We start from the raw sequence: 15,224 nt of genomic DNA on the forward strand, positions 1-15,224 counted from the left end.
ACCTAATACATTAACTAATGTTAACAAATTGACCCTATTGTAAAGTGTTATCGAAATGAAATCCATCTGATATGCATAAAGGATTTACACAGGGCTGAAGTTCACTTTTGCTTATTTATTGCAATTAGCATGTTTGTTAGATCAGGTAGTTTTTCCTTAAATTTCTGTACAAGGAATAATAAACAACATAATAAATCAAACACTCAAATTAGCACTCTAATGTCCTAAGTGAACAGTGATTATTTTCATCATCATCATCATCATTAATATGTCAAATCCTTATCACAATAAAGTACAGTGCATAGACTAATCACTAATGGCTTTGTATAAGGTGCAAGGACACGTACACATTACATGGCGGATTTAGGCATTTAAGTCACAGAATGCATGAACAAGTTAAAACTTAAATGGATGCATCATGTCTCGAATATGTTATTGCAGTGGGATTTGCAATTCTCAATTAATTCTCATGGATGGTATATGTTTGTTTATCTGATGCTACGTTATATAAGGCAATTCACTAAGTGTTTGTTTGGCAAAGCAACAGTGTTCAATAAAATACCTGTTATTAGCCAGGTACTTCAAATGCTATGCATACAGAATGTCAAATTTAAAAATATATATGTATATGGTGGTGCAACTGAGGGAATGCTGTGATATTATTATTCTAAGGCCGTCGATATTTGAGTAGAAAGTTGCATTTAAACACTTTTTACTCAAACTAACACCACACAGACTAAAAGGACACAAATGTCAACACATCTGAGAAAGATTGACAAGGTATGCATGTCACGGTGTGTGTGCTTGTTACTGGTTCATCACGATGTTCATTTTGAGGTCTTTGAAAGCAAATACCCCGTCACAGCAATGGTTACAGCAGCAACGGGCATCCACCTGATCCATTTTCCCTGCAAGAACAAACATGACAAGAGATGACGTCATCTGCGGCACCGCATCAACAATCAGAACATGTTTACAATCAGGGATGCACATGAGCTGAGACGGGGACACAAAAGCCACAAGGATGGGGCGCGGAGAAACAGAGGTCAGGACACGCAAGACAAGGACAGCAGAAGACATACAGCGGAGGACAGAGAGAGCCGGGATGCCTCAGAGCTACGCTGGAAAACTACAACCTACAAAATGGAGTTGGTCAGAAACACTTGTTAGTGCGTGTCTTATAATACAAAGCGGACCTGTAGTAGAGAAACAGAAGCATTTTGCAAATGACCGGACAGTTTTTGGTAGCTTAAGCAGAGAATCGTTTAGTGGTCATGCATAGCCCTGAGGATGATGAATGCTTAAGCAGAGGAATGAGACGGGACAGGAGCACTGTGTACCTTTCTACCACAATGGGCCCAAGCACCAATACAGCAAAGCCAGGACAAGGCCGATGGCTACGGCTAGGATGGGCTGCAATAAAGACAGCTAAAGGAGGGAAGGGAGTGATTACTGAATGAGTGGCTTGTGTTTATGTGTGTTATTATTGGACTGGTGAATCTTACTATCATCAAAACAAGGAAATCAAAAGGTGAAGTGTGTAATTGTTTCATTGTTAAAACACTTCCCCTTCCCCAAACGCCAATGTTTGTTTAAATGTGACATGACAACTTCTGGTTTAACCATTGCTGTGAAGCAGCAAGCATTTGCCATCTCTCAGTGGTTTATCAGCTTGGGAATTTGAAATATATATATATATATTTTTTTATATTATTTTATATAAATAAATTAATTATTTAATAATAACAAAAACATTTAAAAAATTCTTAAATGACTTGCTTTGTTAAAATAATTTATCATCAAGACAAAAAAAATAAAAATTTAAATTATTAAAAAAAAAAAAAAAAAAAAAATATAAAATAAAAAAATCATGAAACTCACAAAAATATTAATATTATTTCTGCCTCATTTTTGATTTGGTGGCATGTTCACAAAATATTCCACATGTATTTTATGCTGTCACATGGAATTCTGGGTAAAAAACCTTATGCATTCTGTATTATATTTTGCACTGAGGTCAAATTTACATATGACAACACACGCATGATTTTAATTCCTCTTTTTTTTTTTTGGCGAGTGTCAATTTTGGACCCTGGGTAGAAACCTTATTGGAAACTAAAGTTGTGAATTCTTTACTAGCCTCACGATTCGATTTGATTATGATTCAGAGGGTAACAATTGGATTATGAAATGATTCTTGAAGCATCACGATGCATCTTTTCGTCCAATTCTTTAATAAATAATAATTATTTTAAAAATAATCACAATATAGCTCTTTTTATTATTAAAAATAAGAAAGATGCAAATAACAAAAAGTAGAACAAATATAATATAAGAAAGAAACAAATTAAATTAACCATGCTTTTTTTACTTACTTTTTTCCCCTTCATTTTACATCTAAACAGAAACATTCGAGTAAGAAAAGAAAAAACAAACGTAAAAATAACCACTGCAGTTTTTAAGGTTTTCATCACAAATAAATTGATTATTATTAAAAGCTATAAAAGTAGTTGAGTCAAGAAGAGTGAGGAATTACCTCTTTTCTTTTATTGTTTGATTAACATTAATGAGACAGATGACAGAAGGTTTTTTTATATTAAAGGTATAGTTCACCCAAAAATAAAAATTCTTTCCTCATTTACTCCTAAATTTGTTCTAAACCTGTGAGTTTTTTCTTCTGTTGAACACAAAAGAAGATATTCTGAAAAATGTGGGTAACCAAACAGTTGCTGGTCCCCACTGACTTCCACAGTATGAAAAAAATACTATAGAAGTCAAAGGGGACCAGAAAATGTTTGGTTAACGATGCTCTTCATCATTATGTACAACAGAAAAAAGAAACTCATACAGGTTTAGAACAAATTTAGGGTGAGTAAATGAGGACAACATTTTTATTTTTGAGTGAACTATCCCTTTAAGACTTAATGCACAGATCTAATATAATGTTACACATCAGATGTTTTCCCCAACTGTTAACCAAACGTTCACTTAAGACATATGTTCGCATGAATACTCGCCAAGACAGATATTTTGAAACACTAATTCTGTGTGTATTTGATTCGGACCGTTCAAGCGCAATACACTGCAAAAGAGAACTGAATTCGGGATTGTGCTCTGTCTGAGAGCGGCGTCTTTCTGTGTGCACGCTTGGGGTGTTTCAGTCACCGCGAGTAAGATTTTTCATGGCTTATTGCGTTTAGTAACTCTTTTAACATCAAGCGTGTCCTGCATTTTACTTTCTAATTCATGCATGTTCTTTTCGTAAAAATCGAAACCGAAACATCATATTCAACTGCTTTGCTTCCGATGGACATACACAACTTTTTATTAATATATAATGACAGTTTATTTAGCTTTATTTAACTGTATTTAGCTTACAATAAAATAGTAAATTAATGTCTATGATAGGCCTTTTTAATTACATTAAAAAAAAAAAAAAGTTTTTTGTTTTTACGCATCGATGCAAGATCGTTCACATCACATCAAATTCCACTGCTCTACTGGAAACAGTTTGCAGCTGCATTTGGTGTTGTTATTGGCCACAGAAATTACACACTTCATCTTTAGGCTATACAAAATTTTTTAAACAAGCTGTGGAAGTTTATTGTCACACAAACGATGCTATGTTTTTCCCATCTTAGATTTCAAGGGCAAACAACGCCACAAAATATGCGCTCTTTCCTCTTGAACTGTCCCTATTGTCAGTGCCCCTGTTTTTGAACATCAGCATTACATGGATTGAAAACTCACATGGTTGTCTTTGTCCTGCAGAAGCCTCAGGCGCTCTTGGCTCTGCTGCAGCTCCACACTGATGGAGCTTTTCTCTTCCTCTATATTCTCGTACTTCTCCCTGAGGCCCGAAAGCTCTGCCTGGATCTCCTCATACTGAGAATGAAAAAGAGAGAGAGAGAGAGAGTAGAAACCTTTCACAAGGAGCAATGAGCCTAGTCAATAACACACACACACACACTCTGTGTATCCGGGGGCCATGTCTTTTTTTAGGTGCAGAGCTCTTTTGTGACATGCCTGCTAATGAGTCTCAGGCAGTTCTACTTTCTTTCTCAACTATGGTGGGAATAACCTCTTTCTGCAGTTCTTTGATCCTGCTATTGCTTTGCTCCAGCTGGCTAGTGTCTCTCTGGTGTTCCTCCTGCAGGACGCTCAGCCGTTTCTCCAGGTCCACCTGCGTCTTCTCCAGGGTCTTGACTGTGTTGCTCAGACTTGTGGTCTGTTTCTTGGAGCTGAGGCAGAATGCAGGTTCAGATTCCAGATAGATTACGTTATTACATAACAAGTCTGCAAAAGGATCTTTTTTCCAATTTAAAGATGAAGTGTAGGGCTAGGTACTGACACAGATTTCACGAATCGATTCAATTTCGAGTCCGAAGCACTTGATTTCATTTGATTCCGATTTGATTCAATTTAATATTGATTCATTTGGAAATACAGTCAAACCAACAAATATTCAGACACTAGGTATAATTTATTATTTTTATATATATATATATATATATTTTTTTTTTTTTTTTTTTTTTTTTACTAGTGGGTGCAGGACACTATAGTTAATTTATGTAAGTGAGGATAGCAAAATAAAGTAAACTGACCTATTATACCCAAAAATTATTCATACAGTGGACTACCAGTAAAACTGATAAAAATGTGGAACCAAAAATTATTCAGACACTTTGACCTGACCATGTTTTGCTTAAGATTAAGACTATATCATGTACAGCATGTTCATTTTTCTTAAAGGAAAATAAATTTAAAGGGTTAGTTCACACAAAAATGAAAATTATTCCATAATTCACTCACCCTCAAACCATCCCAGGTGTATATATTGGTCTTCTTTCAGACAAACACAATCAGAGTTATATTCAAAATATTCTTGCTCTTCTAAGCTTTATAGTGGGATTGAATAGTAACCAAAATTTTGAAACCCAAAAAAGCATATCCGGCTCCAGGGGGTTAATAAAGGCCTTCTGAAGTGAATGTGTTTTTGTAAGAAAAATATCAATATTTATAACTTTATAGATTATAATCAAATAATAATAAAATGACATTACCCCTGCAACATACAGTACATTTTAGTCTGTTACACACAAAAAAGTCACGCAACGACATGAGTAAATAATGAAAAAATTAAATTTTTGGGTGAACTACATATACCTTTAAGATTCCTGAGATGTATAAACATTGTAAAAATGGTCTCTTTCAGCACCATGACACAGCAACACTGACTCATCCAATTGTGCGAGTTTAGGGTGGGAATTTGTTTGAAAACAATTTGCAATTACATTTGGTGCTTCTAGCGGCATGGAAATGACACACTTCACCTTTAAATTAGCTGTAGCTGATACCACTAAGGACAGACCTGTCCAGCTCTTTCTCCAGCTGCTGTTGTTTCTTCAGTAGCTGTTCCTTCTCTGAGCGCAGGGTGCTGCTCTCACTCTGCAGGCTGATCTTCTCTTTCTGCTGTTTATCAGCCAGCTGCTCTCTCTCTGACCTCAGAGACGCACACTCCCTCCTCAGGCTCTCACAGTCCTTCTGCAGCCGCTCCAGCTCGCTCGCTGCATCACACACACACACACACACACACACACACACACACACACACGATTAAAAAAAATACCCAAAGACATGCACACAAACTCACAGATACAGCACATGTGCATGAACACACACACAAACTGACTCCCGACGCTACTCTGTTACATAATGGTGGAAGTGATGTGAGAAATGTGAGTCATCTTCTGAATATCTGTCGGATTAGTGCAAACACTGCCGTGACTGTTGTTTGATGAACCTAGGGCTTGATTTGTAACCTCCACAAACACATTATGTTCCTCATTCATCAGGTTTCTGAGAAAGGAGAACCACTTTCTAATAGATAATGAATGTGCAAAAAAGCCTTACTTTAATTGGGGGAAAAAACAGGAATTTAGCCTGGTGATGCTAAAGTTATGTGATTTTTATTTAATTTCATTTTATTTATCTTTTTTTTTTTTTTTTTTTTTTTTTTCCCTCACTGAAATGTTTAATTTTTTATATGAAATTAATTTGAATTAATTTCTGAATAATTTTTAAAATGAACACTTTCAACAATGTACAATAATGTTTGCATTATCATCATTATTATTAGTATACAAATCTCAGAAAATTCATATTTGTTAATGCAAATTTTTTACAATTTTACAATTTTTTAAGAGGATTTTTTTTGTTTTTAAACAAACAATTATTTATTAATTTTATTATTAAATATTATTTATTATTATTATTGTTATTTTAACAATAAAAATTAAATCCAATATTCACATTAACGTGGCAGTATAAATATAAGTTTAAATAATGAATTTGCATTTGTTGATGTTGACGTTCATTTTTACCAATTAAAGAAACCCATTTTTAAATGAACACTTTAGTTTAAACAAATGTACAATAATGTTTGCATTATCATTATTTTTATTATTATTATTATAAAAATCTGAGAAAATTCATATTTGTTAATGCTAATTTGATAAGTCATATTTACTATTTTTAAGAGGTATGGATTATTTGTTTTTAATGCATTATTATTATTATTATTATTATTAACAACAACAAAATAAAATCAATCATTAAAATAAAATAAATCCAATATTCACATTAATGTGCTAGTATAAATGGAAGTTTAAATATTAATGCATTTGCATTTTGATTTAAAAAAATACATGGATGAGAAATGTTGACATTCTCACAAGATTGCATGATTTTTACCAATTAAAGAATCCCATTTTAAAATGTAGGATTAAACTTTTGCAGGCCAGTCCGTTGTGAGGTCTGTGGGGTTGTAAGTACCTTGCTGTTTGGCAGCTCTGTCTCTCTGCTGGTTCTGCTGTTGGTGACTGGCCTGCACACTGTCAAGCTCACGCTCGTATTTGTTTGCAGCCAACTGCCATTTCTCCAGCTCAGAAGTTAGCGTTGCTAGGTTCCCTTTCAGCGCGCTGACCTCATGCTCTCGCTCGGCCGCCGTTTTCTCCATAGTGCGGCGCAACACCTGCACTTCCTCCTGAGCCGTGTGCGCTTCCTGTCGCATGCTGAAGACCGCGCTGTCCTTCTGATCCCTGAGATTCTCCATGTCATCCTGCAGCTTTTGGAGCTGAGCTGAATGCACATGTAGAGACAAATAAAAACCGTTTGGTATAATACATTGTTAAGTAATCACTTGAGACATACACACCCTCCTTCTCTTACTCTGCAAGACCTTTATCTGTTTTGCTGACTCCTCTGCCTGCTGCTTATTGGCTCTTTTCTCCTCCTCCAATAGACCTGTAATACACAGCACAAGCCATCAGGGGGACCCAATGAGCATGACTGCCATTACAAATCATTTTAAATGTTCGCAGGCTTACTCAAATATCCATATAATAACATTAATGTATTATTTAATTTGTATTATTATTTAATAATCAAAATAATAAAAACACATGTAGCGAGGCAAAGTTGAGTGTTGATCTAGGATCAGTTTTGTATGTATAAGACCTACACACAATGAACAAATACGAATACAAAGTCCTCTCTTTACCTTGGAGTTCGACACACTTGTGTTTGCCCGAGTTGGCCTGTTCATTGGCCTCCTGCAGTTCCTGGTTCAGTCGCTGGATGACCTTCTCAGACTCACTGGCCTCCACAGTGCTCCTGCTCAGCTCATCTGGAGAAATGATTACATTATCTAATGGGAACTATTACATGCATAATTAGACACTATTATGGTGCTCTGCTGTCAGATAATCACTCTTTCATCAACAGTTAATGAGTGATCTGTGTCTTTATCTCTTTATCAGCATCAATGAGTTGCATTTCGACTTCGCCGGACTGTTCTGCCCTCTGACGAAGTGCAAACCCTGTCTCCAAAGGTTAATTAAATCAGAATGAATCGCATGGTAATTTCCCTGGAGGTCAGAAAATGGGCCTATTGCATGAATTAATAACTTGACTCAGAATAGATCCATCCTAAAAACATAATGTCATCAGTACGGTTTAAACTGGGATCTGCAAAAAGGATGGCCGGGGTTTCAATAAAGCTGCCATTTGAATAAAAGTTTTAAACATTCTAATGTTACACGACGCCATTTCATAATGAATCAGAAAAGTTTTTAAACTTCTATGAGAAAACATTCATACAGATTTTTAATTATTTATGAAAGATCCGTTGCTCTCTCTGCAAAAGTTGCATTTACTGGCTGCAATTTAGTTTGCCTAAACTTAGAAACAAACCTGCTCCTCTTGCTGAAAACCAGGCCATTTTATCAAATGCTCCAGAAAGATATGACCTCATGTTACAAACTCAAGGGTGTATACCATAAATGGGCATATCAAGGACATATCATTGCGATCAGAGACACGTAATTCCAGAAAATTTAACTTCACATGCCCTGCTTGGATGACTAAGCTAAAATACTGAAATCCTGTGCAGGCCAAGGCATTAACGTTTCATGAGGTTTTGCGGTGGGTAATGTTTATTGAACGCCATTCTGCATCAAGAACTCAATCTCTCAGCAGAGTACCAGGGCACATAGGAATGCTTTGGCCTAATTTATTTTTGAGTGTGTGGAAGAGGAAGACAGACAGACAGGAAGACACCATCAGATGGACAAAATATCTTCTGAAAGGACTAGAGCTGACGAAAGTATTAGCAGAGGCTGGAAAACTGTCCCATCACAACTAATTTTGACAAAACTGCCATGCAGGATTACATTTGGTTACATTTTTGTAAAATTTCTTTTGTTCGGAATAAAAGGTTTTATTCATTACACTTGAACTGTCCATGAGCACTGAGGTAATTAGTTACAGACATAAAATGTCAGAAATTTCACTTAAACAAAATATGCATTTTATTCCGGAGTCATTTTTCGATGTTAAACTTAAAAATGCCAAAAAGAAATTTTAATGAATGCAACTTTTTTTTTTTACAAAAATATATTACAAAGAATGAAATCCTATTGCTCACAAGTAACTAAGTCAAACTTTACTTAGTCAATCATTAGACAACAGTACCTTGACAAACTCCATGTATAATAATAAAAAAACAAGGTTTAATATCCTCTAAATGCCTATAGAGTCAGTAAAGCGCTATATTTTAGTTCAGCAAATAACTATAGAAACTCAAAAGCAATAAAGTGTTTTTACCTTTGATCAGAGACACTTTATTAATAGGATCTTTCAGCTTCTGCTCCTCCATTGTTTCCCCCACTGTGACAAAGCACGAGAGCAATTATTTTAATGTCACTTTAAAATATTAACTTTAGATATTTTTTTAGATATCAAAGTTTAGATATTTGATTGAAACGTAAAGATATTTTAATATTAATTTCCAGGTGATGCCAATTATGACTCAGCTAGTTAATGAGGCGGAAAACTAAATAAAATAATCACAGATTTCCAAAAAAGGCAATAGATTTGTAAGGAAATAACACAATTCTCAATCTTTTCTAGTATTAAACGTCAATTTATAGCTTACACTCAAAGCATAACGTCATGCCAGTTATATAATACAGCTTAGCATCATTGTATCAATTAGGAAAATTACTCATCACCCTTAAGTCTGAGGACTAAAAACAGATGCCATTACCTGTAGACTTGTGATGTCACTTGTGTCGGTGCCGAAATAGAGCTGCAATATTCAGGCTTCTTTAACTATCGATTCGCTCTGGTGATGAGAACTGGACGAATCCATTCTGAAGGGCGGGGGACACCGACGCATCCAAATATCGTGTCTGGGGGTTCGCTTGGCAAAACAAGGCAGTAACTGTTGAGTGGAGATGAATGAGATTACGCTATAAGAGTGCTGCTGAAGTATATTGTACTCTGAGGGGTCGTTGTCTTTGTGGAAATTATTTGTATGCCTCGTCATGTGACGCCTTCCCCCCGCAGGTGGTGGTCTGGAGGTCTCGCTCACATGGGCATACAAGCGTCCTGAGGCATCTAAAAAGAGGCTGCAGCTGCATGGTAGAATACACTCAGGCCCATTGTTTCACTCGTTAGGGCGTCTCTTATGTAAAAAACTGTTAACAATAGTGGTCATTCGTGCTTGTATCAGTGCCAACCAAAGCACTGTGATTTCAGTCAATTATATTATTAGTTGCATATCAAAATGTCAGCCACTTTGACTGTCATTTTAAGGTTCACTTTTCAATAGAAAACATGCAAAATGCATAATTGACCACTAAAATATGCAAGTAATGGATTATGGTAATTTATTTGTTTGTCTAGATGTAATCAAATCGCTGATTTTTAGTGCTGGATTCTCAAATTTTAAAGGTGCCATCGAATTGAAAATTGAATTTACCTTGGCATAGTTGAATAACAAGAGTTCAGTACATGGAAATGACATACAACGAGTCTTAAACTCCATTGTTTCCTCCTTATATAAATCTCATTTGTTTAAAAGAATCTCAACATAACACCGACTGTTACGTAACAGTCGGGATCATTAATATGTACGCCCCCAATATTTGCATATGCCAACCCATGTTCAAGGCATTACACAAGCCAGTATTAACGTCTGGATCTCTGCACAGCTGAATCATCAGACTAGGTAAGCCAGCAAGGACAACAGCGAAAAATGGCAGATGGAGCAATAATAACTGACATGATCCATGATATTTTTAGTGATATTTGTAAATTGTCTTTCTAAATGTTTCATTAGCATGTTGTTAATGTACTGTTAAATGTGGTTAAAGTTACCATTGTTTCTTACTGTATTCATGGAGACAAGAGCCGTCGCTATTTTCATTTTTAAACACTTGCAGTCTGTATAATTCATTAACACAACTTCATTCTTTATAAATCTCTCCAACAATGTAGCATTAGCCGTTAGCCATGGATCACAGCCTCAGATTCATTCAGAATCAAATGTAAACATCCAAATAAATACCATACTTACGCGATTAGACATGCTGCATGACGAACATTTTGTAAAGATCCATTAACAATTAAAGGGGCCGCAGCCTGAATCGGCACATTTCTAATTATGCCTCAAAATAGGCATTTAAAAAATTAATTAAAAAAAATCTATGGGGTATTTTGAGCTGCAACTTCACAGACACATTCAGGGGACACCTTAGACTTATATTATATCTTGTAAAAAAAACGTTCGATGGCACCTTTAAATTCCCATTACAAATCTGTGATAAACAATATCTATAGCCTACCACTAAAATACTAGAACATAAATAAATTGCCTGTGGTGGAATATTTATATTTTAGATGGGAAGAAAGTCTCACATATTTGAACATATAATACCATACATATTGCTGTTTACCTTATTATATAAAAATATCTGTGCAACAATATCTTGTTATGCAGTTTTATAATGTATCTGAGTAGGATGTTAGATGTAGATCCTGTAACTAGATACTGTTATATTAGACATAAGCATTGCATTTCCTGTGCCATCTCTTTAAATATCTTTATGAAATAATTGTGTTTTCTCAATCAGGCTAACTTATGCTGGCTACTTTTGTGACCAAGGCTACTGATGTGGAATTAAGAGAGATTGCCATGCTCAGAGCAAGACTGAAAGGGTTTGTATGGATCTTTCCTTTGTTGTCATGGTGACAGAGCAAACCTGTCTCATTTATAGTTCTTGTCCATGTAAGTTCTGACCGCACAAGAAAGACTGAGAATAAAAACCACACGCAATCACCAGTGGAGAATATTAAAGTCACCTTGTCCAGTACCATCACTATAACCTTGAATCCTTGAAAGGGATGAGTCATGGTCATAAATCTCTGCGATGTAAGATCTACAGCTTTTAATGACAACAAAAAGAAGCTGTGTTTGTCCAAGATTTGGATCAAAAAATGGGTCTTATGTATGGGTGCCTGAATAATTCAGTGTTTTGTAGGCTAGATTAAGAAGATTAAAACTATTTCTCTTTCTCTTTCTTTTTCTTTTATCCTCTCTAATACTTACACTTCATATTTTCATATTCACTATTATAGCTTAAATATGTCATATATAACTTATATAAATACGTTATTTTTTTCAGCACATGGCTGACCTTCAACATTTTAATGTGGTTGAAATAATGCCAGATGTTGTTTCAACTATGAAAAAAAACCCATTGAAACAACATTCATGACCCTTGGCCACAAAACCAGTCATAAGTTGCTCGGGTATATTTGTAGCAATAGCCAACAATTCATTGTATGGGTCAAAATTATCGATTTTTCTTTTATGCCAAAAATCATTAGGATATTAAGTAAAGATCATGTTCCATGAAGATATTTTTTTTAAATTTCCTACCATAAATATATAAAAAATATTTTTTGTGATATGCATTGCTAAGACTTCATTTGGACAACTTTAAAGGCGATTTTCTCAATATTTTGATTTTTTTGCACCCTCAGATTCCAGATTTTCAAATAGTTGTATCTCAGCCAAATATTGTCCTATCCTAACAAACCATACTTCAATGGAAAGCTTAATTTTTATATGTATAAATCTCCATTTCAAAAAAATCACCCTTATGACCGGTTTTGTGGTTCAGGGTCACATTTAATGCTAGATGGTACGTTGAATCAGTGATATGTCTTCAACAGCATACAAAAGAATGATCTGCCTTTTAAATTATTATGATCAGTATTATTATGTTTGATCATATAAGACCTCTTCAAATATCTAAAATTATATGTTCAATTATAATTATTATAATTATAGTGAAGGACACTCTGCAAAAATGCAGACTGTACATTATCCTGCACAGCTACTGCCAAAAAAAAAAAAAAAAAAAAATTAATGCATGGCCATGAAATATTAATTTCAGAAATTATTTTATAATTTTACATTTATACTGCTAACAAAAATAGTCTATTAGCCTACATACAAAATAATCAGCCTAGCAACAAGATGGACACTGCAACAATATTACAGTAATATTAAAGGTGCCCTAGAACCAGTTTTTACAAGATGTAATATAAGTCTAAGGTGTCCCCTGAATGTGTCTGTGAAGTTGCCTATTTTGGGGCATCATTAACTACGCACCGATTCAGGCTGCAGCCCCTTTAAAAGACAATTTACAAATATCACTAAAAATATCATGTAATCATGGATCATGTCAGTTATTATCGCTCCATCTGCCATTTTTTGCTATTGTTCTTGCATGCTTACCTAGTCTGATGATTCAGCTGTGCACATCCAGACGTTAACCCTCAGGGGTCTGAGGATTTTTGGGACCCTGGAGAAGTTTTGACATGCCCTGACATTTGTGCTTTTTTCAGTTGTTCATAAACATATTAATGGAAAAAGTGTCATTACACTGTATTCAGCACAAACTAGGCTACCATAATATGTGAGGAACATGTATGCACATGTTTGTGTTTTTGAAGGAATAACGTTTATGCGTGGTTATTGAAAAAACAAAAAACTTAAGTCACTGAAATAAAGCCAAAAAATATATATTAAATCTTTGTTTACAGGACTTCTGGGTATTTGAGGTTGTAGACTAAAATTATACTGCCAGCTTGTTCATATAAAACAATAGAGAGATTTAAATTTTCTAAAACATCTTTGGTCAAGAAACACAGTATGCATGGAGGCGTGAATCCTCATGTATATTGGGTGATTCTCACCTGAGATGACAAAAGAATCACATAATAATGACCTGAAATGACTTGCATATTAATGAGGCCTTTCAGTCAGGTAGGCTGTGAAAAAACCTTCTGTGATCATGATTCAAATCTCATCATGGTGTAAATCAAACATACAGAAAAAAAACAGCAATACTGTGAAATATTATTACAATTTAAAATAATGGTATTCTGTTATATTCTTTAAAATATAATGTATTTCTGTGATGCAAAGTGTCTGAACAATTATGTTACCTCTATGGCATTTCATATAGGCTTTTAGCTTAAAAGCATGCACATTTGGAGAAATATTGATGGATTCTCATATGTTTGTCAATTTTCTATACAGAAGAGTAATATTTATTCAGGATTTATTGTCATTACTATGAGTGCTGGATACTGTATTTTCAATTCATACTCGCAGCCGGAGGGCGCTCTGTACACCTTTAGTCCACAAAATGCCTGAGCACTAAAGAAGAATAGGCAATCCAGGAACTAACCGAACTAACAGAGGACAGAGATCGCTAACTATGGCTTTTCAAAACACTTTTCAAGACAATAAATACACGATTGAGACGATGAATGCATGCATTGACTCAGAATTTGCGTCTGAATAGCGCTCCCTCCGTGGGCGTGGCCGCATTAGCGGATAATGAGCTGAATCACGGACTTCTGACATGGCTCTCTTTTCATACAGATTACATAAACACAGAATGTTTGTTTTCGATTTGACTTGCACGAAAACCTGACATTTCAATGTTTTTTTAGACATACGTCTAATTTTTTTGTGATTAGTATTCACTAAGTTACAGTTAATTTTCTGAGTACTATCAGATTAAACTTTGTTCAGAGGGAGACGAGAGATCATGCATCATGTTAGTTTTCTTTATTTTACAAAAAGCACAACATTTTGTTTTTACTCTGAGTGTACACAAATAAAAGAAGATATTCCACAGATTAAAATGGTGTATAAGTCTTAATTGTATGTGCAACTTTAACGGAGTATTTTGAGTCTCTTTCACACTGGTAAGAAAAAAACGCGGTGGTATCGTCGGCGATACCCTCAGACCTCAGAGTGTTAATACTGGCTGCCCTTGTGTAATGCATTGAACATGAGCTGGCATATGCAAATATTGGGGTCATACATATTAATGATCCCGACTGTTACATAACAGTCGGTTTTATGTTGAGATTCGCCTGTTATTCGGAGGTCTTTTAAACAAATGAGATTTATATAAGAAGGAGGAAACAATGGCGTTTGAGACTCACTGTATGTCATTTCCATGTACTGAACTCTTGTTATTCAATTATGCCAAGGTAAATTAAGTTTTTGATTCTAGGGCACCTTTAATAAGCTACTGAAGTCATCTGAGGTCATGATTGTGCAAGTTGTGTTTATATGTAACAAGACAACGGGGTTTCGCTGTGTGATACAAGAAACATGAAAGTAGCGCCAGTTTCAGTTACCCGGATGCGCGGACTGCAGCAGCGCTGCCATGGACGACGGATTGACAACATCAGAACCGAGTATTCCAGAGCGCTGTGTAAAGAAATTAAATAATAAAGGAGATAACAATTAGTAAGTAGCACTCAGCCATGACTAAACCAACATGATA

General features: G+C 35.2%; 1 protein-coding gene across 2 annotated transcripts; it reads right to left on the reverse strand.

The window, feature by feature from the left end:
- Positions 1 to 202: 202 nt before the first annotated feature.
- slmapb (sarcolemma associated protein b) lies at positions 203 to 9,678 on the reverse strand. Of its 2 annotated transcripts, XM_067371960.1 has the most exons (10): positions 9,608 to 9,678; positions 9,166 to 9,228; positions 7,562 to 7,687; positions 7,231 to 7,305; positions 6,835 to 7,140; positions 5,372 to 5,567; positions 4,082 to 4,241; positions 3,751 to 3,885; positions 1,341 to 1,428; positions 203 to 908 (listed from the first exon to the last, which is right to left on the reverse strand). In XM_067371960.1, exons 2-9 carry the CDS (start codon positions 9,215 to 9,217, stop codon positions 1,345 to 1,347), a joined length of 1,134 nt encoding a protein of 377 aa, XP_067228061.1. In that variant the 5' UTR covers positions 9,218 to 9,228; positions 9,608 to 9,678; the 3' UTR covers positions 203 to 908; positions 1,341 to 1,344. The 2 variants fall into 2 exon arrangements, with proteins under 2 accessions (XP_067228061.1, XP_067228062.1); XM_067371961.1 differs by lacking the exon at positions 1,341 to 1,428.
- Positions 9,679 to 15,224: the final 5,546 nt, after the last annotated feature.

Source organism: Chanodichthys erythropterus, chromosome 20, assembly GCF_024489055.1.
Source record: "Chanodichthys erythropterus isolate Z2021 chromosome 20, ASM2448905v1, whole genome shotgun sequence".
In the NCBI taxonomy this organism is placed as follows: domain Eukaryota; kingdom Metazoa; phylum Chordata; class Actinopteri; order Cypriniformes; family Xenocyprididae; genus Chanodichthys; species Chanodichthys erythropterus.

Coding starts and splice junctions, on each gene's coding strand:
- slmapb (XM_067371960.1), bottom strand. CDS start 9,217: ATGGAGGAGCAGAAGCTGAAAGATCCTATTAATAAAGTGTCTCTGATC. Junction 7,141..7,230: donor ACAGATAAAGGTCTTGCAGA/GTAAGAGAAGGA, acceptor ATGTGCATTCAG/CTCAGCTCCAAAAGCTGCAG. Junction 4,242..5,371: donor CTGGAGAAAGAGCTGGACAG/GTCTGTCCTTAG, acceptor ATTCTGCCTCAG/CTCCAAGAAACAGACCACAA.